Below are 25,996 nucleotides of genomic sequence, written 5' to 3'. Positions count from 1 at the left end.
TGTGTCAGGTACTGTAGCTTATTCTTAAAGATTAACCAGTTGTCGTTAACCGACTTCTGGATAAAACTGGCTTCGAAGAGTGGAAAAAAGCTGTTCTATTCGGGATTATTGGCGTCGTAATTACCTTTGTCATTCAAAGTGATTGTTTTCCTACATGTTTCATGGCCCTCTGCGCGGAAGAAAAAATCTGCTTGAATAACTTTATGATCGCTGATGGGCTCTAAGTACGCAATGGATGATAAACTGTCAGGATGAGTGCTCATAATTAAGTCTAAAATGTTGTTGAAATTACCTACTATGCGTGTTTGGCTGGTTACTAGTTGATTAAGGTTAAAGTTCGAACAAACACTGAGAAAACTGAGAAAGAATATGGCACGTGCATACATACACCTGTGCTGCAAAATTTAACATTTGTGATTTTTTGGAGAGCTAATTTGTGTTGGGAAATTTCAAAGATGTGCACCATTGTGGCCTAATAGCTAGAGCATTAGTGATGTGGAAGACGGTCTATTCATATAGAAGCTTGAAGTTTAATTGCACAACAATTCGACGGGACACAAGGAACAGAAATACACACAGCAGAATGCTCTGCTGTGTGTGTTACTCTACTTTGTGTGCCGTTGAATTGTTGTGCCATCCAACTTCAAATAGAGCATTGGGCTTCTTTGGTGCAGGACCGAGGAAGTTTGAGCTATTCGACAACATGTCAGTGCCTTGCCACACAAGTATGGAAGTCGGAAGGTTTTCCAAACAAAGCTTTGCTTTCAGATCCACCTGCTCATGTAATACAAGCACTGATTGAAAGAGCCATCATAGAAAAATAACGGTGAAATCAATGGCCTGTGAAAAGTGTAATTCGTATATAGACACTGTTGACATAATAAGTGCCATACCGGCCTCAAAATTGTACTGGACAGGTTTTTTATTTTAAAGAAGTGCCAAACACCACCTCTTTTTCAAGGACGTCATGGGAATATTTGGCGAGACCTTTTTACAGCCCCTCATAATGGAAGTGTGGCCAGCCAGCTTTGCTTGGATGCCTTTATAGATTTCTGCTCCTGATCATTGTGTGCTATCAAGTTGTAGAAGTCTATGCAACTGGTGCAAGGCATTACGTGTTTCTTTAGTCGGATACAACTTTAGGAGGCTGCGGAATCTGCACTTTAAGGCAGGTGAACACAAGCCTCCACCAATGGGCACGCACTCTAGACTGACATCATGCCGCCGGACAGATAGTCCCTCTCCAACCTGCTCGTTGGAGAGGGACTATTTCTTTAGATGTGGAGGCAATCGGCTGCTGCGCTTTGGTCATCTGGGCGGGGCCTCTCCTGTCTTCTGAAGTTTCAGCCGACTGTAAAGGATGCTGCTTTTCATAAGACACAAAAGGACAAAGTGTACAATTATTTGGCCTATGAAATGGATACACCAGAAGTGTGCTGTGCAAGCGCTTAAGATGTGTGAAATATAGTACATGCAATTATAAGACAATGTTAAAGAATATGTGGTATCGAACATGCATGTAATGGCACATTTGAATCGGGGAGTGTTGCAGTCATATGCACAGTCTATAGGTGATAGCATTATTACGCTCCTGCTGTTTCCTGTCTTCGTAGTGAATTACACACACCGTTCATCTTGTGGCTAATCAACACATACTGTATTCTTGCACATAGAAAGAACAAACAGCACAATGATGTGTATGCTGCATTAGTGTATTTTTATTTACATGGTCCAAGAGTGGCACAGGTTGGCTTACGTTTTTGCCTATTTTGAAGTGACACCAAGTGCATGTTACAAGTCTCCTTATATGCACAGCACAATGCACAGCACAGCACAAAGATAAGTCTATATTGTAAGCTATAGCTTGGCATAAAAAGAAATTCTATAACGTATTTTCAATTTGAATCGCTTCTGCTATCTGCAGCCAGCAAAAGCATGGCCTTCGAGATCTAAAAATGTTAACCCTATAGAAAGCCGTTGCGGTGACGCTATTCGAACGATTTTCACTTCAGTTACCTCTCATAAAAACCGTGAATTACGCATTTCGCTGCTCCCCGTGCTACCTGCGCCGTCACTTCAATTTAAATAACTTCCTGCTGTCGTTCACATCAACTATATAGCCTCAGACATCGTTGACGCGATCTCCGAGCGACGCATGTGCAGTGTGCAATGTTTTAGTGCCCGTTGCAACAGTGTCAGTCGGAAAGCATCAAATCTGCTCGTGTGGCGCAGCTTACACCCCTGTCGTCCGTATCTTGCTTTCGTGTTGGTGCGTTTAATGTGCGCGGGTTGCACTCCTGTCGCTCGTGCCTTCTGTGTTGATCGTGCTACCCACGAAGATTCCTCGAAAAACCCACATGTCTCGGCAGCGTGCATTTGGCCTATGTGGTATATGCCAGAAGTGTGCGCTGGCGTACGATGTGCGTGCAACCAGGTACTAGAGTGCGTTCCAGCAAATAGACGCTGCCGCTTACGCGCAGTTTCTTTTTCTTCCCCCCCCCCCCGTCGTGGTTGCTCAGTGGCTATGGTGGTGTTGGGCTGCTGAGCACGAGGTCGCGGGATCGAATCTCGGCTTCGGCGGCCGCATTTCAATGGGGGCGAAATGCGAAAACACCCGTGTACTTAGATTTGGGTGCACGTTAAAGAACCCCAGGTGGTCGAAATTTCCGGAGTCCTCCACTACGGCGTGCCTCATAATCAGAAAGTGGTTTTGGCACGTAAAACCGCATAATTTTTTACGCGCAGTTTTCCATGTCATGATCATGTCAATCTGCAGAATTGTCGGTTTGCCACTTAAAGACTAGTAACACATCCGAGAAATCAAACTGCCCAGAACAAGGCATACGCTATAGTTTGGCACTGTTTACCAAATGTGATAACGGGGTAACACAATCTTACAATGCTGTTTAAAAAGGAAAGAAAATGACGTCGTTGTTTTGTGCCTAGCCCTGATATATCGGATGCGTTTCTAGAGTACTCGGCGCTCACGCTGTGTTATATCGTTTTCTTCATTTTTGTCTCTTAGACTGCCCCCAACGATGAATCACAACCACTCCCAGCAAAGGCCAAGGGTCCGAGTGTCTTAATTAACTGTATCCTAATTAACGGTACCTTACTTAACATCGTCTTCATTAACACCAATGGTCATGAGTTCGACTCCCACCAATAGTCATGGGTCCGAGTGCTTTCATCAACTATATCTTAACTAACTGTACATTAATTAGCATCGCCTTCATTAACGACAACGTTCATGGGCACAACTCCTACACAAGATCATGGGTTCGACTGTTTTTATTACCTTTAACAACTAAGGCCGTGGGATCGAGTGCCTTAACTGACTATATTAATTAACAATACTTTAATTAACATCGCCTTCATTAACAACAAAGGACGTGGGTTCGATTCCCACCCAAGGTACTGGGTGCGAGTGACTTAATTGTTAGATATTAATTAACAGTGCATTAATTAGCACCATCGTCATTAACAAAAGTCGTGGGTTCGTGTGCCTCAAATAACTGTATCTTAACTGTGCTCAATTAACATCGCCTTCATTAACACCGAAGATCGTGGGTTCGAGTGTCTTAATTGACTATACATTAACTAACATTACCTCAATTAATATCGCCTTCATTAACAACAATGTTCGTGGGTTCGATTCCCACACAAGGTAATGTGTTCGAGGGACTTAATTCCTAGGTAGGAATTACCTGTGCCTTAATTAGCATCGTCATCATTAACAAAGGTCGCGGGTTCGAGTGCCTCAAATAACTGTATCTTAACTACGCCTTAATTAACAGCGCCTTCATTAACACCAAAGGTCGTGGGTACGAGTGTCTTAATTAACGACATAATAATCAGGTCACATTAATTAATATATTAATTACCATGCTTCGACTCCCACTAAGGGTCGTACGTGCGTTCGAGTGCGTTAATTAACTATATCTTCAATAACTGTCTTAATTAACGGTATCTTAATCAACACCAAAGGTAGTGGGTTCGTAGCCTTAATTACCGCCAAAGGTAGTGGGTTTAACTCCCATGAAAGGTTGAGAGTTTGTAACCTCTTTGTACATCGAGTGCTCAGGCCGACAATGCCGGATTTTCCGGCTCATGAGCCATTTAATGCTATCGCATTACAAAGAAATTTTCACGACTTGGCATCGTACACATTCATATATGATGTACTTTGACATTAGCAATAACACAAAAAAGCTGTATACTCCTCTCATCAGAAATCTTAAGGTGCATTGTCATTTGAGTCTCGGATGTACTTGTGATGCCAAAAAACATTAGACGATGCATTTCTAATGAATGTCTGATGTCACCTTAGGAACACATCACGTCCTCTACAGAAACTCATGGTTCATTTTCATAAGGGAAGGGCTCTTTTCTGTGAAACAGCCAGCAAGCCCACGAATTGTCGTTGGCGGTTGCTGCGGTTTCATACTTGATGAATATGGTGATGTCTACGGTGATGCGGAGATCCAGGTGGCAGCGAGGCATCGACAGATTCGTAGGGACATGTCAGGCGAAGGGAACATTGGTGTTGACGTAGGCCGCCCCAGCTACATCGCAGCTGGGAATAACCAGAGGGAGTGATGACAGACCCGACGGCGCAGTCGTCAGGCCGGGCAGGAATGCAGCGATGGTTGTGACAAGCACCTGCATTGTCAGGAAGAGTGGATTAGTGCTCTTTTTTGTGGCAGAGCCACCAAGCCCTCGAAGTGTCGTTGACGGTTGCTGCGGTTATATACTTGATGAATGTGGTAATGTCGACTGTGATGGGGCGATCCAGGTGGCATTTCAGGGGCAGGGGTGACATTGGTGTTGACGTAGGCAGCCCTAACTTCATCGCAGCTGGATTATTTGGAGAGGGTGAGGAAGCACGGTGCAGTCGTCAGGGCGGGCAGGAATGCAGCGATGGTTGTGACAAGCACCTGCATTGTCAGGAAGAGTGGATTAGTGCTCTTTTTTGTGGCATAGCCACCAAGCCCTCGAAGTGTCGTTGACGGTTGCTGCGGTTTTATACTTGATGAATGTGGTGATGTCGACTGTGATGGGGCGATCCAGGTGGCATTTCAGGGGCAGGGGTGACATTGGTGTTGACGTAGGCAGCCCTAACTTCATCGCAGCTGGATTATTTGGAGGGGGTGAGGAAGCACGGCGCAGTCGTCAGGCCGGGCAGGAATGCAGCGATGGTTGTGACAAGCACCTGCATTGTCAGGAAGAGTGGATTAGTGCTCTTTTTTGTGGAACAGCCACCAAGCCCTCGAAGTGTTGTTGACGGTTGCTGCGGTTTTATACTTGATGAATGTGGTGATGTCGACTGTGATGGGGCGATCCAGGTGGCATGTCAAGGGCAGGGGTGACATTGTTGTTGACGTAGGCAGCCCTAACTTCATCGCAGCTGGGATTATTTGGAGGGAGTGAGGACGCACGGCGCAGTCGTCAGGCTGGGCAGGAATGCGGCGATGTTCGTGACAAGCACCTGCATTGTCAGGAAGAGTGGATTAGTGCTCCGTTCTGTGGTACAGCCAGCATGCCCACCTATTCTGAGTAGTTAAAAAATACCAAATTTTCGGAATGAAAATTTATAATTCCTTCTTTTGATTTCTATATCGACGTTGTGCTACTAGAAAGTGATTGATGTTTTGGGGTTCCTGGCAAGTATGAAACGCAGGCGCTGGTGCCAAACCACACATGTACAGGTGTAATTTTAACAAAGGGATGCGGTGTCGTAATTTTGTTATGGAGATTTCTAATTTATGTTTGGGACACCATTTATTGTCCCATGAGAAGGACAAATGTTTAAATTCTGTCATTTGGATTTTCAATTTTGTAGGCACAACAGACATAGGTGGTCCATTAAGGGACATACGCGCAAGTGTGTCTGCCATTTCAGTTAAGAATATACCACGATGGCCTGGAACCCATTCTTATCGCACCAGCCTTAAGTTTGAGGAGATCAATGATTAAATGTATTAGATACAGTAGTGTCGGAAGATGATGTGAGTGACCTGCATACTGAACGTGAATCAGTCACTATAATAGCTGTTGAATAATTTGAAGGATGTTTTCAAAGAGGTAAGGTAACGGCTGATAGTTCAGCCATAAATATGGGTGTGAAATCCAGAAGGCGTTATACATGTGACCAGGATAGTGACTCGGAGAAAATACCCACACCCGCTTTCGTCTCACTCATTGGCGCATCAGTGGTGATCGCATGATCTGTTCACAATTGCGTTATATGATCTTGTATCATGCCATTTATATGTAGTGGGCATCAGTTTTGCATTCCATGAAAATATATCAAATTCGCTTTCTATATGAGGCAACGTCTTGTTTGGGCAAATGAGCTCTCGTGCGTTAATGTTTAGCGGATCTAGCTCAGTTTGTACAGCAGCCAACGTATACACGATAATAAACCGGCTTCTTCTTTTTACGCAGGTATGTTACCTAAAAAAAATTTTAATTTCATTCACTGCGATAACCGTTGCCTCTTGCTATGATCTTGACAATTTTCCCTTACGTTCTTTTCTATGAAATAGGTTCAGCGGCCTCCTTTTAAGCAGGCATATTGAGCCAAATGCTGAACCTCGCAATACTGTTAATAGTGCGCGACCTGGAAATAACCTGAACCCCGATCGAACGGATACTGCTGGAACAAGCACTTGGAATGTTGATTGCAGAGCAGATAGCGAGAAATTTTGTACTGCCCATGTGTTCGGAAAACTGCTTGATAGTCAGGAACAAACGTCTTCTGATAGTAGGTTACTCCGACAGTCTGCTGCTCCATGTATCGAGGCGCTGGAATATCTTGTGAATGCCCTTGAATCTGCTCTGTCAGTAGAAAAAAAATGAAATGTGTTGTTTGGCTGAGAAAGTTAGCACCACCGTGTAAAGCATAAATGTCAAAAATGAGCAGCTTCATAATAACTTTTATAAGCTTGTTTTGAACGTTAATGATTTGCGAAATCAGTCGCGTAGAAATAACGTCACCTTGTAGGGATTACCTGAAGTACAAGACGAAACCAACTACGCCCTGCTTTCAAGGGCCTCTTTGCTTTTCTCAAATGTGCTTAAAATGCAGTTCCCACGCATTGAAAGATTATATATTGTGAGAAGATCCAACCGCACGTCAGACGCTGCCGCACATTATTCCTCTCATAACACTAGCTTAAATTATCTTACTTCACCTAGCAACCTACAAGTTGTTAATGTTAACGCCAGAAGCTTGCTTAATAAACTTACTGACTTTTTCGCACTCGTTACTTGTAACTCTCCTTATAGTATAGGCGTCACAGAGAAGTGGCTTTACGATCACATACACGATGAATAGCACCGCCTGGTTTGGACGTAGTTAGAGTTGACGGGAAACACAGCCGAGGAGGTGTAGCGCTTTTCCTGAAATCTGAGTTACAATATTCTGTAATCCAGGCCCTAATAGAACTAGAATCAACTTGGTGCAAAGTATACCTTGAGGAGAAATAAGTAATAGTCGGCGTGCTATACCGCCCTCCCAGTTCTTCTCCTGACCTATTATGTAACCTGTATACGTTTTTACACGAGTGCAACATCCTCTCTTCAGACCTGCTGTTTATGGGTGATTTCAATGCTCCAGATATATCATACCCGTCATTAACCCTGCCTGGCCATGAGTTTCGCTCATCGAGAAAGCTTCTCGGGCTGTCGCAGTCGACTGGTCTTAAACAGATAATAGAGCAGCCTACCAGAGATGAAGCCTTGCTAGACCTAGTGTTTCTCAGCCAACGCCTCGTGGATGGCGGTATCGAATGTGAAGTCGCTGAAGGTATTTCGAATCATCGAGCAGTTTTAGTTTCCTTTTGTCTTTCGGTAAAAAAGTAAAATATGACATTTGTGAGCTTGGCGCGGTCGTCCCACTTATTATAGGCGCTTACACAGTCATATTCGGCGAGCCACTCTTCCACGTCGTGGTCGTCTGAGCCGCTAAATATAGCCGGATCGCGCTGGCGGATGACGCCATAGCAGACAATGGACGTATTGCGCTGGAGGTTGAGGTATAGTAGCGGCGCCTGGTGGCGGCGCGCGAAACGCTATCTGGGTAGTACCGGCTTGGGTAGTATTGAGCCCTGGCTATTGGGAAGCACGTGTCTAGCCCGAGTTTTGCGCCGATTCGCGCTTTTTCTGTCCTGTTGCGAGTGCAAAAAAGCTCGTTACTTCTCACAGAACACGCCGACCACGTTGGGAGCTCGCCGCAGCCTATAGTTCAACGAAAACGGACTCTTCGTGCGACGTAATGCTGGAAGCAGAAGGAATCGGCGACGCCGATCCGGAGAGGCCTAGCTCAGCCTCGAAAAAGCGTCACCGTCGTTACTTCTGCGTTGTGGGCTGCCACAAACAAGAAGGCCTGAATCCCAACATCAGATTCTACCATTTGCCTTCAAGGCCTCACAAATCGAAGCGTCGAGCGCGCTGGATAGCTGCAGTTCGTCGCGCTGGGTAAGCGAAACCTTCCATCATGCTGACTGCTTCAGTTGTCTTGAAGCTTGCTTATCTGCGTTCTAAAATTCGGTCTTTTGCACCCACAGTCCCGATGGCAGACCGACATAGCAGCAGGCTTGGCTGGTGATTCACGATTCAAGACCCGGCTACAGCGACAATTAACAATTTGACCGGTGCGAAGTGGTGAAGTGACCAGGATTGTGCGAATGAGCACAAATGGTCGGGCTCATTCGATGACAATTCACTAGCACACTACGAGCAGCACAGGTGGGGAGTTAAATGCGCTCATCCTTGATCTCAAGCCAGCACGTTGAGGCAGCGCAGCAAGGCAGTATTGATTGCAGCACACCGATGTTCGAGCGCTGTCATTAAAAGCTACATCAAGCGAGCAGCGCACGAGCTCGCGCTGCAGCGCGATTCGCACGTGCGTTACTGGGAGCTTATATGCATAGCATCGCTTAATTATCAGTTGCTAAAGGGACATATGGCCGCTACTACAGTGCAGGCATAACTACTTGTCTAGCGGCATGCAGTCAACAAAGGTTGCAGGAGGCCCGCCGTTTCGCGGCATGACGAAAAACCGCTGCCGTCGCGGCGCGTACCATCGTGCACTCGACCAGTTCCGTACACATGATGTCTGCGTATCGCTGGTGTGAATTCATTTATAACAAGTATTTCGTCGCGTTTGTGCGCCTGAATCTAGCAGCGTACAAACTTTACCTGAAGTTCAACTTCGTACGAGACTCCCTTCACTTGCGGTTGACACCGCGCTAAAACATCGCCGCCTATTTCTTGAAAAGCATACACGTATTTGGCGTTGCATAGTTTATTACCTTTACGCAGCGTGCTACCCCTGAAAGAATATTCGGCGCCCGATATTGTCTGCAAGCCGTGGTACAACAAAACCGAAAGTGGTGGGTCCATATTGTAAACGTGCTTTCCGAAGCAGACGACCGAGCTTGGTACTATCCAGGTCAGGACGTAGGGCGCTTTTTCGCACCATATTCGCAGCGCCCCCTGGGCAATGCAAGAGCCCTATGGGAGCAGCAGTCTGGGACGGTCCCGGTTCATCTATTGCAACAGCTGGTGGTAGCGTCCGACTGCCGAGTTCGAGGATGTCGAAAATAAACCCAGCTCCTCCACCAAATGCAACGGGGTTGTTCGCCTAACAGCACAAGTTCTAGGTTGCAGCGGTATGCTTAAACAGGTCGGCGCTATATCGAAACGGGGAAGCAACGACTCCTCGTCGTCTTCTTCTCATTCAGTTGCACTATGCGCACTGCCCAGTGCCTTCAGTACACCACACATTTCGTACACCTCATTTCGAAATTTCGATCGTGCAGATGATGCTTCCATTATTGATACACAGAGTGAAAATTTCGACAACCTTGCACAAATGATTGCTGGTAATGATGTTAATGATACATTTTCCTTTTTCGAAAACTTCAGTCTCAAGGGCATTCAGCGTTCTGTTCCTGTTAAAACCAAGAGAAAAAACATTCCTAAACCATCGATGACGAGGGATACTTTACTGTTGTCACGACGTGTCAATAGACTCATGCGCTCAAAGCTGAGTGGTGAATAAACTGAAATCGATGAAACACTTCTATTTTAGAGTAACATTACCTCGTCTTCTTAAAAGCAACCCAACAAATTTTGGCTATCCCTGTTACGTTGTGGGACTTATAACACCACGTTTATAGTCAATGTGGAGCCTACTAGTGACTCCGATAAAATCGCGCGTGCATTTACTTGATATTTTCAATACGTTTTTACGTAAGATAACCTCGAACTTCCTCCTTTTCAATATGATATAGCGTCAACAATTAGTGACCTCTCTGTGTTACTTGACGTTGTTCTTATTTTGTCTTTATTTTTATTTTTTGCACACTTTTCCTCATGCTGTAACATCTGGCAGATGAGTATTAACTTCACCAAAACCATTTCAATGACATTCACTAGGCGTTTAACTCTTTGCATTTTTTCGTACGCTTTGAATAGTTACTTTCTACTAAACGTACCCCAATATAAGTACCTCGTACATTTAGTGTCTCAGAACTTACCTTGGGGAGAGCATATTGAAGTAATATGTACTAAGTCACTTTATCACGTTACTTGAGGAGTCACCCTTCGTGTGACTCCTCAGGAAACTAAACACCCAATGTACAAAACACTAAGCCGCCCAAATCCTTTAATATGCATCTATATTTTTGAATCTTTTTCATAAAAAGAACATAAAGAAGATTGAGTTTGTATAAAAGAAAGCTGTTCGTTTTACCTACCGTGGCAACGACAGGGATTTTTCACCTTGAGCTAACCACTTTAGTCTCAACTTAACCACTCTGGCAACATATCGCCACAACGAAAGCATAGAGTTCCTGCACACCTTAATGACCTCTCCCCGTTGCGCCCGCTTAGATAAATGTCTTAGGTTTGCTGAACATTCTTGCACCCGTAGCTCTCGCAACGTAAATCTTTTGTCACTGCAATCTGCAAGTTGCATATGTAAACAAAGTTTTTCCCTGAACAACTGAACACTTCAATGCATTGACGGGAAATGTTGGTTCGTGCCCATGACCAGCTTTTTCTCTTCAATTTACATCTGATGTTATCGCCACTCCTGCGATAGACCAAGATAGGCTGCAGCATGTAAAAATAAATAATTTTGCCGTGTCGCAGCTATCTTCCGTATCGTACGAAAAAAAAATAGCATTAGTCAACTTCACCTTTTTATATTCCCAAGTAGGTCACCAAGAGAATTTCAAACTGCAAGAACTACAGCGGGAAGGGCAGTTCGGTGACGTATGCAACGGAATCGCATCGGTGGTACAGTGGTAATTCACAGTTCCATTAACCTGTGCGTTGGCAACATCAATGACTTGAACATGCATTTGCATTAACAAATTCGCAATTACATTTTTTTAAGGCGGCTTTGACAGCACTCGTTGGACATTGTCAATTTATTATTTGGCAGTGTACTGAAGGCACTGGGCAGTGGGCATGGTGCTGGCGAAAGAGAAGACGAGAATTGCTTGCCTCCACGTTTCGCCATAGTACCGACCAGTTTAAGCCTAAAGCTGCAACCTAGAACTAGTGCTGCTTGGCAAACACCCCGTTGTATTTGGTGGAGGCGCTGGGTTTGTCTTCTACATCCTCGAACTCCGCAGTCGGACGCTACCACCAGCTATTTCAATGGATGAACCAAGACCGTCCCAGGCTGCTGCTCCCGTGCCCCAGGCCATCATATGGTCTGGCGTCATCCGGCAGCGTGATCCGGCTATATTTAGCGGCACAGACAACCACGACGGGGAAGACTAGCTCGCTGAATATGACCGTATAAGCACCTATAATAAGTGGGGCGACCGCGTCAAGCTCACCAATGTCATCTTTTACTTGACTGACGGGGAAAGCCTATGGTTCGTCACGTCAGCTAAACTGGGCAGTGGGCATAGTGCTGGTGAAAGAGAAGACAACGAGAATTGCTTGCTTCCCCGTTTCGCCATAGTACCGACTTGTTCAAGCCTACCGCTACAACCTAGAACTAGTACTGCTAGGCAAACACCCCCGTTGTAGCAGCAAGGTTACTAAAATGCATGCAAGCATCGCGTCGTGCGGAGGCGTTTGAGAATGAAGTGTGCTCATGGGTGCCTATTATTCAGGTACAAGAACAGTATTGCGGCAAGGGTAGATGTAAAACAAGACCGATCGAGACATCGCTGAATTCAACTAAACAGAGCCTTTACTTAACATGAGCTCCACTTCGTATACCGGGCCTACGTTGCGCTTGTGTGCGGGACGCACTCTGCACGTATGTCGACTGAGTTATCGCAAACTCCGGTAACATCATGTATATGTCCGTTGTCATCATAGAGGCCCGCGCCTTTTCTGCAGCTGTCACCGCAGAAGAAGCAATCTGGCAGGCGAACAAAGGCGATATCGCAGCTGGGAACTTCAGCCATCTTTGCTGCAAAGAGCGGTCGTCTGGTACTGCTCCCGAGCGTACTCTCGAAAGCGCCTGCTAGATGGTCATTCGCGGCGCCTTTATAGGCTGTGCCCTACGTGTATGATACATAATGTAGTGCAGCATAGCACAACATAGTATAGTATCTATCCTTAGATAGCACATGTGTCAGTGCATCGCACCTCTATGGTACTTCTGCGGGCACGTGTGTGCGAATGCGCATGCGAAGAAGTTTCTTCTTAAAGCTAGAGAATGCCCGTTTTTTCTATTATTCACTGGTGGAAGCAAGCGTTTCGAGACACAATACTAACTTTTGCATCAGCTCGCATTCTGCAAATATTTCCTCGCAGTAGTGCACATAGTGTCCGGTCTCGCCTTCCTTGTGTGTGCTCTATTCGCGCTACAATGACATTACCAAGAATCAGCCAACTAGCCCAAGAACAAGTTGTATAGAGTCATTGTCCTCGCATTCTCTAGGTATAAATATAGATTCCAGGGACTACAAGCTGAAGCCCTAAGGACGTGTCTCGGCCTTCCGATGTGTGCGTCCACAGCAGCAACGATTGTCGTAGCTCGAGATCACCCAATATCAACGTACTTGGTAACCGACGCTCTCAGAGTGCATATTCGCCACGTTACCCGACTACCTTCTCACTGCCTTGCCGCTCTACCCGCAGAAAGGTCACACGCAGCTATCAGTCGTATGATTGTTGCCAATCGCACCTCATTGCCATTGAACTACATGCCTGCAGCAAGACCATCCTCACCTTTATGGTGCCTGCACGGACCTGAAGTACGCCTCGCCATCCCAGGAATCACTAAAAAGGCTAACATGCCACTGTTTGCCCTGAAGCAGGCCACATTAGAACTTTTAGATGAGGCGCACAGTGGCAGCGTACATGTTTACATCGATGGCTCAGTCACATCTGCAGGTTCAGCTGCTGCTGTGGTGATACCAACAAGATCCGTCGAAATACAGCTAAAAACGTTGCATGTATCATCAACGACAGCTGCTGAACTGGTAGCCTTGCGTGCGACTCTTCATTTCATTCAGGAGGAACCACCCCATGCATGGTCAGTCTTCTGTGATTCCAAGGCAACCCTACAGAGTGTAATCTCAGCACTGCACCATGGATCACATGAACAGCTCGTCGCAGCGATCAGAGAAGTACACCATCGCATAGTTGACGAAGGACGCGATATCATATATCAGTGGTTGCCTAGTCACTGTGGCATACACGGCAATGACCGAGCAGACGCAGCTGCCCGATCTGCCTATGACGGCGTCAGCTGCGTTGCCATTCCTCTTTCGAGAGCTGACGCAGCGAAAAAACTTGCCGTACTGGCAAATGACCTGACATTAGCTCAGTAGAATTCATCCGTTTTCACAAGTGCACGACTTCATACCCTGGACCCTAATTTACAACTCGGTATTCCTCCCGAGCTTCCACGACGCGGCTGTACCCTTCTAGTTCGTCTATGGCTTGGAGTAGCATTTTCAAATGCGTACTCCTTTCTTATCGGAATGTCCAACAACCCACTTTGTGACTTCTGCGGCTGCAATGAAACAATCACGCACCTTCTTTGTGAGTGCTCTCGTTTCAACCCGCAAAGAGCACTCCTCTCAGCCATCCTAGACAAACTGGACAAGTGCCCACTGACATCGGCGCGATCGGCTATGAAGGCGCTGGTGTGATATTTAAAAGACACTGGACTTTCTGACAGGTTGTGACTCACTGTGTGACGCAGGATTGTACGATGACACTGCATAACACTAGGAACGCCTTTGCGGGCTGCGTGACAGCGGCCACAGAAACAGTTTATGTGTACGTGTGTGTGTGTGTGTAGTTTTTTAAATTCTTCTCTCTCTCACCTATCGCATCCCCTTGCCCCTCCCCCAGTACAGGCTAGCCAACCGCAGATAATCTCTGGTTAACCTCCCTGTCTTTCCTTTGCCTTTCTCTCTCTCCCTCTCTCTCTCACTCTTGAGAAGGCATAAGATATGCACGATTCTTATTGATCATTTGAGGACCCTCGGGCCCTATAACGTAAAGCTATTCCAATATGTTTTTATTCCATCTCCTGACGCCAAACTTGCGCAACCCACGACGAAAGCATCGGGCAGTCTCCCGCAAGATTGTCTGAACAGAGCAATCAAACGCTCTCCTCGTCCATAGGAGGTCATTTTCGTTCGCTTGAAAAACGGCTAACATTGCCTACACTGAGCGGCTTGTCTTATCTAATTACTTTACAAGAGGCGACGAGCACGCTCAAGTGGAGAGGGATTCGACGGTGCCGAGCCACTTCACTAAAAATCGATAAGCGGATGAAGAGTGTATTGCTGGCGTCTGCGAATTGTCCGCTTTTCCTTACTTAGCTTGCAGTGGCTGGTCGCAAATCGCGGCAGCACGCAACGGAAGCTTATGAATGACGAGTTGATGCTCTACTCCTCGTCGTTCATGAGCTTCCGTTGCGTGCTGCTTTGACCAGCCACTGCAAGCTAAGTAAGGAAAAGCGCACCAATCGCAGACGCCAGCAATACCCTGGGGCCGTGGTATGGCAGTGGAACTGCCGGAGTTACAGGGCTAAGCGCAGCAACCTCCAACTCCACCTACAGTCCCTGCCCACAGATCAAACGCCCACAATCATAGCACTTCAAGAAACACAAGGGCCCGCAAAGCTCCTTAATTACACACCTTTTGAGATACCCAATGCGACCTCCAGCAGGGTAGCCACATTGGTACACCGAAATTATACAGCTACGCCCCATCCGCTTGATATTCTGGACATTGATGGAGTGCTCCTAGAACTACTTCCCCAACACAGACACGACACCAGTCTGTTTGTGCTCAAGTCCGAGATAGCAGAACAGGTCGCTATCGCACTCGCGCTCACAGACCCGACCACCACCCACGTCTACAGCGATTCCCGCTCGGCTGTCAAAGCCTTTCAGAAAGGAGCAATTGCAAGCCAAGCTCTACAAATAATCAACAGATCCGCACCGCTGCAGCATCACACCATCTGCTGGTTCCCGGCACACCTCGGAGATATCGAGGACGCCCCTCGCAATCTCAATGAGATGGCTCACAGGAGCGCGCGAGACCTAACCCTCCGCGACGCCACCTATTCTGGTCGTGACCATCCCAGCGAGAATCGGGACCCTCCCTCCACATATAACGAGATAACAAAGCACTTTTATCTAGACCGCAGAAAATACAGCACACCTCACAATAAGCTCACCAGGCCTCAAGCCCTCACGTTCAGAATGCTTCAAACAAACACGTACCCCACGCAGAACAGACTACATCACTACATGACTGACCTATACAAAACATCATACTGCGAAAATTGCCATAGCACACTAGACGTACATCACTTGCTCTGGCCGTGTGATCGGACCCACGCAAACAAGGATCAAGACTCCGCCAGGCTACAAGAAGCATTACGCAGCACGGACCTGTCGGAGCAGCTATGGGCCGTCCAGCGAGCCCACGATGCGGCCAGGGAGTTACAACTCCCGGTCCCAACATGGGAGTAGCCCGCTCTATGGGACCTTGCGTCCCGTAGCTCGCAGGACCTCTCATTAAAGTTATTCAATCCAAAATAACATCTACAGCCCCCCCAAGGGCCCTGCATCCCCGCTAGTAACGGCGATACATAAAACCTTAGACATTTGCGGAAGGAACCCATTAGTAATAGTGGGCGACTTCAACGCAAACCACACTGCCTGGGGTTACAGAAAGAACTGCCGGAAGGGTACCACGCTATGGACGCCCATCCAAAATGAGGGGCTCTCGCTCCTCAACAATCTTAATTTTCCCACAAGGATCGGCAACCGCGTCCAACATAACACAAACCCGGACCTTACTCTCACTAAGCACATACCGAATGGTACATGGCTCAATACGCTCAACTCATTGGGCAGTGACCACTTCATCCTCAGCACCTACATCCCTACCCGTCCGCTCTCCAAGACACAACGCCGCCAAGTCGCCATCACTGACTGGGACAGGTTTCAAAGGATTAGAGCAGCCGCACCTGAAACCATCGATAACCTGGACACGTGGGTGCAGCAACTAATGGCAGATACCACAATGGCCACAACCCAGGTACCAAGCGCGTCAGACTCAGAACTCGCAGACAGTAGGCTATTACACATGTGGGAGGCACACAACAGTTTACAGAAACGCTGGCAAGCAGATAAGCACAATCGCAGACTCAAAACCCGAATCGCGGCCCTTGTCAGGGAAATATAAGAGCACGCAACACACCTAACACGCCAACAGTGGGAGCAGCTCTGCGACCGCAGGAGTGCGAATTTAGGCCTAAAGGACACGTGGTCATTCCTGCGATGCCTGCTAAACCCCGAAAATAACGAGATCCAACAGCGCAAGGGTCTTTCGCGGCTGCTGCACAGCAACCCAGCGGAAGACAAAGCACTACTGGACTCTCTGCAAACCCTATATCTGGCGGACCGCACAAGGGTCCCCTTACCTCCTTACACCGGCCAGGACAATCCAGAACTAAATGCAGACATCACTGTCTGGGAAGTCCGCGCAGCCTTACATAAGCTCAGAGCCACATCCGCTCCAGCTGAGGATAACATCACGAACAAAGCCCTTCGAAACCTTGATGACAGGTCGATACAGGCGATAACCCCACTCTTTGCCGCAGGAACCCTCCCACCACAGTGGTCCTATGCAAAAATAACCTTTATTCCCAAGCCAGGCAAGCCGCTAGATCTAAAAAACCTACGTCCGATTTCACTCACTTCATGTCTAGGTAAGCTATTCGAACATGTCATACTAGAAAGACTCCAACAGAATATCAAACACATAATCTCTTCCTTCATACAATGATTGGTTTCCGCGGGTATCTATCCATGCAAGACATCATGCTTCAGCTCTCTGAAGAAGTCCTGCACCCCCGGCATGCCAAACGCACAAGAGCCATACTAGCACTCAACCTGACCAAGGCCTTTGACAATGTGGAACACACCGCAGTGCTGAACGCCTTATCCGATCTACACGTAGGCGGGAGAACTCACGCCTATGTCACAGCTTTCCTACAGGCCAGAAGTGTGGTCCTTACTGTGGGAGAATTGACAACAGACAAGGTTCAACTGGGTAGCAGAGGCACACCGCAAGGGTCAGTGCTCTCGCCACTCCTCTTCAACTTTACTCTCATTCCCATGGCCAGAGACCTGGCAAAAATTCCCAACCTCTCGCACTCCCTGTATGCAGATGATATTACCTTGTGGACCACTACAGGCACCATAGGTGACATGGAGGCGACCTTACAAGCAGGGGCCGATGTGGTGGTGGAGCGGGCTATGGCAATAGGTCTCGCGTGCTCCCCCACCAAGTCGCAACTTCTTGTTCTTCACCCCCCGAAGAGTCGCACAGACCCAACTCCAAACGCCAGCATCCGTATCCACATGAAGACGTATTCCATTCCAGAGGTCACACAGCTACGAGTGCTTGACATGGTCACGCAGAACAACGGCAGACATACGGCTACCTTGAACAAACCCATTACCACAGTACACCACACTATGCGCCTGATTAAGCGGATAGCCAATAGACACAATGGGATGAGAGAGGATGACTTGAGAAAGTTAGTGCAGGCTCTTGTCATCAGCAGAGTCCTATACTCACTCCCATACCTACATCTCAACCGGACGGAAACGGAAAAAGTGGATGCCCTTATACGTCAAGCGTATACGCCTGCACTTAACCTCCCCAGGCACACGCCAAACGAGCACCTCCTTCGCATAGGGGTACATAACACATCTGATGAGCTCACGGAAGCCCATCGCACAGCTCAAATTGAGAGGCTGTCCTCTACCACCACAGGTCGGCACATCCTGGACAAACTAGGGCTAATCCCGACTTCCAAGGCCCATCAGACATGCCCTTTACCATCGGACATACAAAACTGCATCACTATTCTGCCCCTGCCTAAAAACATGCACCCCGTGCATCGCGAGGCACGCAGGCAGACCAGGGCAAAAGCCCTCTACAAACAACACCAACACTACCACCTCACTGTGTGTGTCGACGCCGCTAGTTACCCACAGAAACCAGCCTATGCCGTAAGTGCAGTGTCCCATCAACTTGGTTACATCACAGCTGCCAAAATACACGCGCGCACGTCGATAGAGGCGGAGGAGGCTGCCATAGCGCTGGCCATCTCAACCACCGCTGCCGAGGTTATCCTTAGTGATTCCAAAACTGCAATCCGCAACTACTCGAAAGGCCGAGTTCATGAACCGGCACTGAAAATTCTCTATCATCAGACCCCCCTCAGACCAATTAAGCTCATCTGGGTGCCCGCGCACGCAGGCCATCCAGGCAATGAGATGGCCCATTCTATCGCTCGAGTAGCCGTTAATCGAGCCACGCCGTCCGATGACCTGGATAACGCCAGAGACCGATTGGTAGAATATCACGAGATCACCCTCCACTACCGCGAAATGCGGTTGCGATACCCTCCCTCAGATAAATCCTTAACAAAATTCCAACAAAGTACGTGGCGCCAGCTTCAGGCACAAACTTTTCTTTCTCCAGCTTTTCTTGCCCTGGTTCATCCAGGCCTATATCAACAGGAATGTACGCTCTGCGGCGCACCTAGAGCTAACTTTCATGACATTATGTTCTTATGCCCTGAGCTCCAGCCACCCTCTGAGTGGCAACTCACCGACGTCGAGGGATGGGAGACCGCGGTGTCTAGCTCCAACCCAGCCGACCAAATACGGCTGGTGGACTTGGCTCTGAGGGTCGCCGAGGGCCACAAACTCCCGGACACCCTACGCGCTCCTCAGCCCCCTCAAAAGTAATGTAAAAAGGCTCAAGCAATAAATGTTTACCACCACCACCACCATGAACGACGCTCAAACGGACCCTCTGCAAAAAAGAGTTCCCAGAACAAGGTCGTAAACGTGTGGAAAGTGCTTGAAACGTTACACGGTCACGCAAAAAGTTTTATTATACGCAAATAAAACGATGCTCTCCGGCAGGTGCGACTAGCCAGTGCCTGAGAGATCGGCGGTTGAGCCGAAGCGATTGAAAAACGGAAGTGACGTAATTTCTCCCAAGAATGATGTTAGTCTGGGTTTTAGAATAAGCATCTCCAGTGAATAATAAGAGGATGATGGCTATCATCAGCTGCCGCTTTTGCTTTATCGTCTGTTTATGCCATGGTCTATTGGGTGTTACTGATTTTGCGCATGCAAAACAAAAACACAGGGGTGTCTTCATCAGCGTTATTTATGAGTGGGTCCAATGATGCACGTCGTTGGGTTCACACATTTAAATGTGTGTGTGTGTGTGTCGGTGTGTGCGTGCGTGTATGTGTGAGTGTGTGTGCGTGCGTGCGTGTGTGTGTGTGTGTGTGTGTGTGTGTGTGTGTGTGTGTGTGTGTGTGTGTGTGTGTGTGTGTGTGTTTGTGTAAATGGTGGTACGTGATTTTATTCACTATTGCTTTTGCTATATGTCATTGAATTTGACGTCCCGCTTCATGTCATAGACGGGATTACCGTCCGTCATACGCATACGTTCGCTCACACTGTAGGCCACAGGATGAGCAAAAACACGAGCACAGAAACGATGTCGCTTCGAATAAGTGGTGAATTGAAACTCTAGCCTACATAATAAGAGGCTCAGGCTAACAGCATGGAAGACGACAGCCAATTTACAGCAACAAGTTTTGATAATTAGAAACGTTTAGGCTTTGTTGCGTTGTTTCATTTTGCATGGAAAATTACACCGTCAAAAGCGTTAGAAAATATAATCAACCACAGCGCTATGAGTGAGAGAAAGATCACATTATAAAAAATGTACTGAAAACTTATGAATGCCAAACAGTATGGTTGTCTGTGATGGACACTACTCTTCTTTTTTCTACTACCCAATAGAGTGTCACGAGGAGTAAGAAAAATCCCGCAATTGTGAGCATGAAAAACAGCCTATCAGACATTCAGCAGAAGTTTGCAGCACAGAAGTAATGTTGCTGCCTTCCACAGCAGCGCACGCCCAATACATTTATGCACTAGAACTGTTCAGTCCACTTTAAGATGACAAATTAGAGCGCGCCACAAAATTATAATCACGCGCCATCCTCGGCTTTCATTAGTGGCCTCTGACCAATCGGCTGTTACAGCGCGTTCGAACGCTTACCCTGTCAGATGGAGCGGCGCAATTGAACAAAATTATGATCGTAAGACTGCTACGCCGCTATCGTAGAAATGTCCTCTTATACCAGAAGCTGCGACGGTTGTTTTGGGTTTATGAATTGACTAACGCTTACTATTGGCGAAAGTACTGAAGCTCGCACTTGCGCCACCGTCACATACGTGCCTTTATTCGCCTACAACAATACTCGTGTTTTCAATGACGGGTAAGGCAATCTTGCGGATATTACAAACAATTGAAGCTTTGTGAATAGGTTTTTTTTTTCATAAGATTTTCTAGCGTCAAAATTCGTTCGTAAGTTAAGTTAGGGAATTTCGCCCTTGGTGTCTTAACATCCTTCTGCACATTCTCTATTTAGTCTTGTTCGCTCGTCCAACTGCTAACATACGTTTATTTGTCGTGCTCCCATAATCACGGATTCATTGCTTCATCGAATACAGAACACTCGAAATGCAGCTTGCTTGGTTGTTTATTTTATTTTCTTTATTTCTTCTTTTTTTCTGCGCGAGGTAATTATTGCGTAATTCTTTCCAGCTTCACGACAGAACGAAGCGAGATGTAACGCAGTCGCGAAAGCCGCTGCAGCCGTGAAGTCAGCAGCAACAACAACAGAAAACGTGAGCTAGTAGAGTCAAGGAGGCCACACGCAAGCGCTCGCCACCTTGCGGCAGAGAAATTGCAGTATAAAACGCTCGACCGTGCCACGGCGCTTAAGTCACAACTGTCAGCACTTCCACACTGTCGTGCACGCTTCGAGCAGGATAAAGCTGCAGTCGCACGTCTTGGAAGCAAGAGTCTGCAGATCTCTGCAAGCACCTTTCAGTGTCCGAAAAGTTCCCTTGCGCTGCCCGTCATAATGCATTGGACTTCAGCTCTCCTCGCGCAGGTAAGTGCATTATGCTCGAATTTACTTGCTGCGCCTATGGTCAAGGCAGGTGCGCAAGCCTATACATTTTTTCATTTGCTTATTGAGAGAACACCCCCAGCGTGCGGAGTCGTGCACCTACCGATTCATGTGTACATGTTCACAATTGCACCCTGGAGGTCGTAGCCTCAAGGTGGAACAATATTTGATCTAAGTTGGCTAACGCTTGCTCTGATAGCGTGCAAGATGCGGCTTTTCGCTGCTTGTATTATATTAACTACTTTCAGAGAGCGTGCAATTGGTGGCAACCAGCACGCAATTTCGTCGTTTAGTCGAGATCATGGAATTTAGACAACATACTCAACCGCAATCGGGAACTAATGGCAGGTCACCACTTCTCGCACTTCCTTTACTGAGCGAATATTTTTGCTACGGTCAGCCAGAAGAGCCAGAAGTAGTGCCACGATATAAGGCAAGGCTATTTTAGCAATTACCAATGTTCTCCAAGGGGACAGTACTAGTACTCATAGATATCTCTATTAGCAGCCAATTGCGTAGCCGCAAGTACGAGTACAAGTGACGAAACAATGGCCCATGCTATACGCGGCAAAAAACTTATGCATAGTACATCTCTAATCTTCTATAAACATTGGCAAGGGGGAATCTGTACACTAAACGCGGAAAATAAGTTCTCTTGCTCTACAAGGACACATTCCAACAACACATTTGGCAAGAAGTGTGTGCATGCGCCCCGTGGTAGATAGCAAATCATCTTGTGCAGATACGGCGGTGCCGGATATCCCCCACCATAAATGCAACCACCCCACACACATACTTTTGAAGCTCATGGTGGGTAGTTTTCCTACACCTTATAGCAAAGTAGCAGCATTTTCTACCAGTAAACCCATATGCGATAAAAGCTTCTATGGTGATAGCAAATTAATGGACACTCCAGGCGGATAAACGCCATTGTAGTGGACGTCGCAGTGACTGTCCGTAGAAGTCCGAGGGCGGTAACATCGCGGCCATGAGTGGTGAGGCGAGAAGAATGGTTGCTTGGTGGGGCATCGCCTTCACGCGCCCGAACTGAAGAAAGGCGGGGTGGGTGCGTGATTACTTGTCTCGCACGCGAGGTGGGATCAGGGAGACGTGCACCCGTTAGGAGTGGACGCGGTAAGGGGGACATATTAGCGCGCGTCTTCGCTTCTACTCTGGCGGCCACTGCGCACAGCGCGACCGGTGGCGTCGCTTCTTGCAGGTAATCTGCGGTTGGTTTGAAGGCTAGCGGACAGCTTGGTAAGCGCCGTGTTCTGTCGAGCGCCATTCGCTTTGAAGCGAAAGGCATCCATGAACTGGAATTTTCTCACCGCTGCTGCCGCTCTTGAGGACGCCAGGATTCTTTAAGCCAGTGTCCGCGATCATCGGCTCGTGTTTGCTTCCACACGCGTGACACCGTGCATGTTAATTTAGTTCATAAGAAATCTTTATCGCAGCTTATACAGCTAATAACACTGCTACGTTACTGCAGATAGCTGTCTCATAATTTGCTATCGTAAGAAATGGTTCGCCTTTACGGCTACATTGCGACGGTTGTTATTTATCCCTCGCTTGCACGTTGCGTGATCCAATCTGCGAATCTGTAATAGAAAAGCAACATAAGATTGTTACGTGAGTACGCTGTTCTTGGCGTTCTACGCTGACGCACGCAAGGGAAACCTTGGCAAAATGCTGAGAAAATGGCAGCGCCCGTCGAAGTGAGTGTCATCAACTTAGGATCAATTCTGTCGCTGTGTTTCACTGATGGAGTCATTCATGCCCAGGCGAGATTTCCACTTCCTTTAGAGTTGTGAGCTTAACAGCATGGTTTTAGCGACCCTAGGTGTTATTTTCGTAATGTCTTCGTTATTAGCCCGCTGCACGCTTCAAAAAATGGGGAGCTGATGACCTTCCAGATGGGTTCTACGTTAAGTCGCACACACCCCGCTATTTCCGAAGGATACTGCTCCATATTCTTCCTTGCTCTTTTTCTTTTCTGTAGATGGCGCCACAACCTAGATCTATTTATTATGCTTCTATAGCAGGTTGGACTATTGAGGCACCCTTCACTTGCTGGAACACAACATGACTTGTGAAGGGCAGACAAAAATCTGAATGCCTGCGGCAAGGCCAAATGTGGTCGGTGTATCGCGTGCCATTTGACCAAAAAGCGATACGTGGTTGTTTTACACCTGTAAATATTAAGGCAGGACAGTTGGCCAGAGGCCAACCAAGGAGTAAACTGCAAGTGCAAAATAGCGAAGCCACTGTGGCCACGGATGGGTTCGACACAATAATGCAATAGTTCCAGGAATGTCAAGCGGCGGAGGAATTATCCTGATATTTATGTGCATTTGCTTCTCTATCACTTTCATCTGATATATATTACTATTACGTACACCGCTTTCGCTAGTGTTAGCACTCCGCTCGGCTAAACTGCTTAAAAGGGATGGTTTGCGCAATGTTCTGCAGCATACCTAATTGTAGCATTATACGGACTGATTTCCGCTTTTTCAGGTACTCCTGGTTTCCATGGTTTCCATGACCCTCGGCGGCGGTCAGTTTGGATTTGGCAGCGGATTCGGCAGCGGATTTGGCGGTGGAGTTGGTGGCGCCTTTGGCACTTCCTACGGCGCCACATTCGCGCAGCAAGGACAGTATTACGTGAGTACCTCCACATGTATGTAAAATACAGTATGAAGCCATACGCACTAAAAAAAGTCTTGGTGTATAGCGTGTAGCTTCTGCCAAAAGGCGACATACAACGCCTACGGTAAGTAAGGCAGGTAGCTTGTGCGGTGCCTCTTTCCAATGATGAATTCTATCGCGATATTTGTTTGCCCTTTGTGCAAGAATCCATGCGCTCTTGTAGTGATAAAATACTAGTCCTCGCGCAAGAAGTTGTAATTACCGTTCTTGAAACAGCAATTATGTATAAAAATGTTTGAGGGTGCGAAACTGTCGCTGGAACTGCAAAATACCATTGTGTCCTTGGTTTTTCATTAGACGGTGAACCTAATACTTCAAGCAGCGCCGATTAAAACAAGAAAACATTCCGAAGGTCAACAGCAGCATGAGTAACGAAACACCACCAAAGATAACGTTGCACAGCTAATATCGTCACGAGACTTAACCTCTGCATGCGCCCGTCGCGTAAACAGATGGTAATTCTCATGAGCCATTGCTCTATGAAGTCCAGTAAAATGGCAAGCGTCATCACTTCCAAAAAGAAGCGGAAAAAAATATCCATGTTGACTTCTCTAGTAGGTGGCATAAATTTCATTCATGATCTCCCGAGCTCTGCTCCCTGCGATGGTTCGTACTGTCGACGTGTGAACGCTTTGCCTTGTGTAAAGAATTAATGAAACGAAAGTGCGGTTTCACAGTCTGATAAAGAAGACTTGCCGTTGTAGCAATTGCAACGTTTGAAAAGAGAAAAACTTAATGAAACCTTAGATTCAAATGATCTTGATCATCACATTATCTTTGTGCTGAGCTATATGCATGTCGCACTCATACGAAATCTGTGAACGCAGCCACCGCAACCGTACAGTTTCGGCTACAACAACGTCGACCAGTACGGCACCAGGTCCTACCGCAATGAACAGGGTGACGCCTCCAACACCAAGACGGGAATGTACGGCTACTCAGACGCCAACGGCATCTACCGCCAGGTAAAGTACATCGCTGATGCTGGCGGATTCCGCGCAAAGATTGACACCAACGAGCCCGGAACAGCCCCTGGAGCGAGTGCCGACGCGGTCTACAATGCGAAGCCTCTACCCGCTGGACCGCAGTACCGAATCATTGGTGGATCTTCCGCCTTCTCCTCTCCCTACACGAGCGCCTCCACTTCAGGCTTTGGTTACGGCGGTCCTTGGTCTGGATAATCAAGTGCGTGACAAGGGGTGTTTGTTGAATATTCGACCCCGCTTCTGACAATGTTGCCATGTCGAAGGAACAGGCTAGCCGAGCTTTGTCAGAAGCCGTGGCGTTTCTTATGAACTCTACAGTTACGACTGTATACATGTAGGTTAACGAATCTTAACCGCGAATAAAAGTCTGCTTCAGAGATCTTCAAGTGCTCCTGCTCGATTTTTTTCGTGACACGCAAGGCATCTGTACGGACTCTCGGAAGCTCGCGGAAGCTTGCAACTTGCAAGAACCGAAAACGGCATAAGACATTCGCAGTCTCCCGGGATTATGTCTATTATTTCGCCATTTCAATAGGCCTTGCGCAGGCCTAGCTTGTAGCTGGACGTCACTGCTTGACAAGGACATGCAATTCGCGTGAACTACTTGTGTTACTTCGCATTCCGCCAATTAAACTGTCTGCCCACATCCAGATCACTTTTGTGAATTTCGATCATAAGGGTACAACTGAGCATGCCACACTGATGTTAGTGGTGCAGAAGACGACACTACACTCGTGAAGCTGCATGGCGAACTACAGAAAAC

General features: G+C 47.3%; 1 protein-coding gene across 1 annotated transcript; it reads left to right on the top strand.

Moving 5' to 3' along the window:
• The first annotated feature begins 21,340 nt into the window (after positions 1-21,340).
• Positions 21,341-25,614, top strand: LOC135912061 (cuticle protein 10.9-like). The gene is made up of 3 exons (XM_065444443.1): positions 21,341-21,523; positions 24,056-24,202; positions 25,075-25,614. Exons 1-3 carry the CDS (start codon positions 21,494-21,496, stop codon positions 25,426-25,428), a joined length of 531 nt encoding a protein of 176 aa, XP_065300515.1. The 5' UTR covers positions 21,341-21,493; the 3' UTR covers positions 25,429-25,614.
• Positions 25,615-25,996: the final 382 nt, after the last annotated feature.

The sequence above is a fragment of the Dermacentor albipictus genome, chromosome 1 (genome assembly GCF_038994185.2).
Source record: "Dermacentor albipictus isolate Rhodes 1998 colony chromosome 1, USDA_Dalb.pri_finalv2, whole genome shotgun sequence".
NCBI classification, from domain to species: Eukaryota; Metazoa; Arthropoda; class Arachnida; order Ixodida; family Ixodidae; genus Dermacentor; species Dermacentor albipictus.
Note: the sequence above shows the minus strand (reverse complement) of the source record. Positions and strands in the feature narration are given on the sequence as shown.

Excerpts from the sequence above, each read along its gene's own strand:
- LOC135912061 (XM_065444443.1), top strand. The coding sequence starts at position 21,494 with ATGCATTGGACTTCAGCTCTCCTCGCGCAG. Across the intron at positions 21,524-24,055 it reads CTTCAGCTCTCCTCGCGCAG|GTACTCCTGGTTTCCATGGT; the intron begins GTAAGTGCATTA and ends CCGCTTTTTCAG. Across the intron at positions 24,203-25,074 it reads CGCAGCAAGGACAGTATTAC|CCACCGCAACCGTACAGTTT; the intron begins GTGAGTACCTCC and ends CTGTGAACGCAG.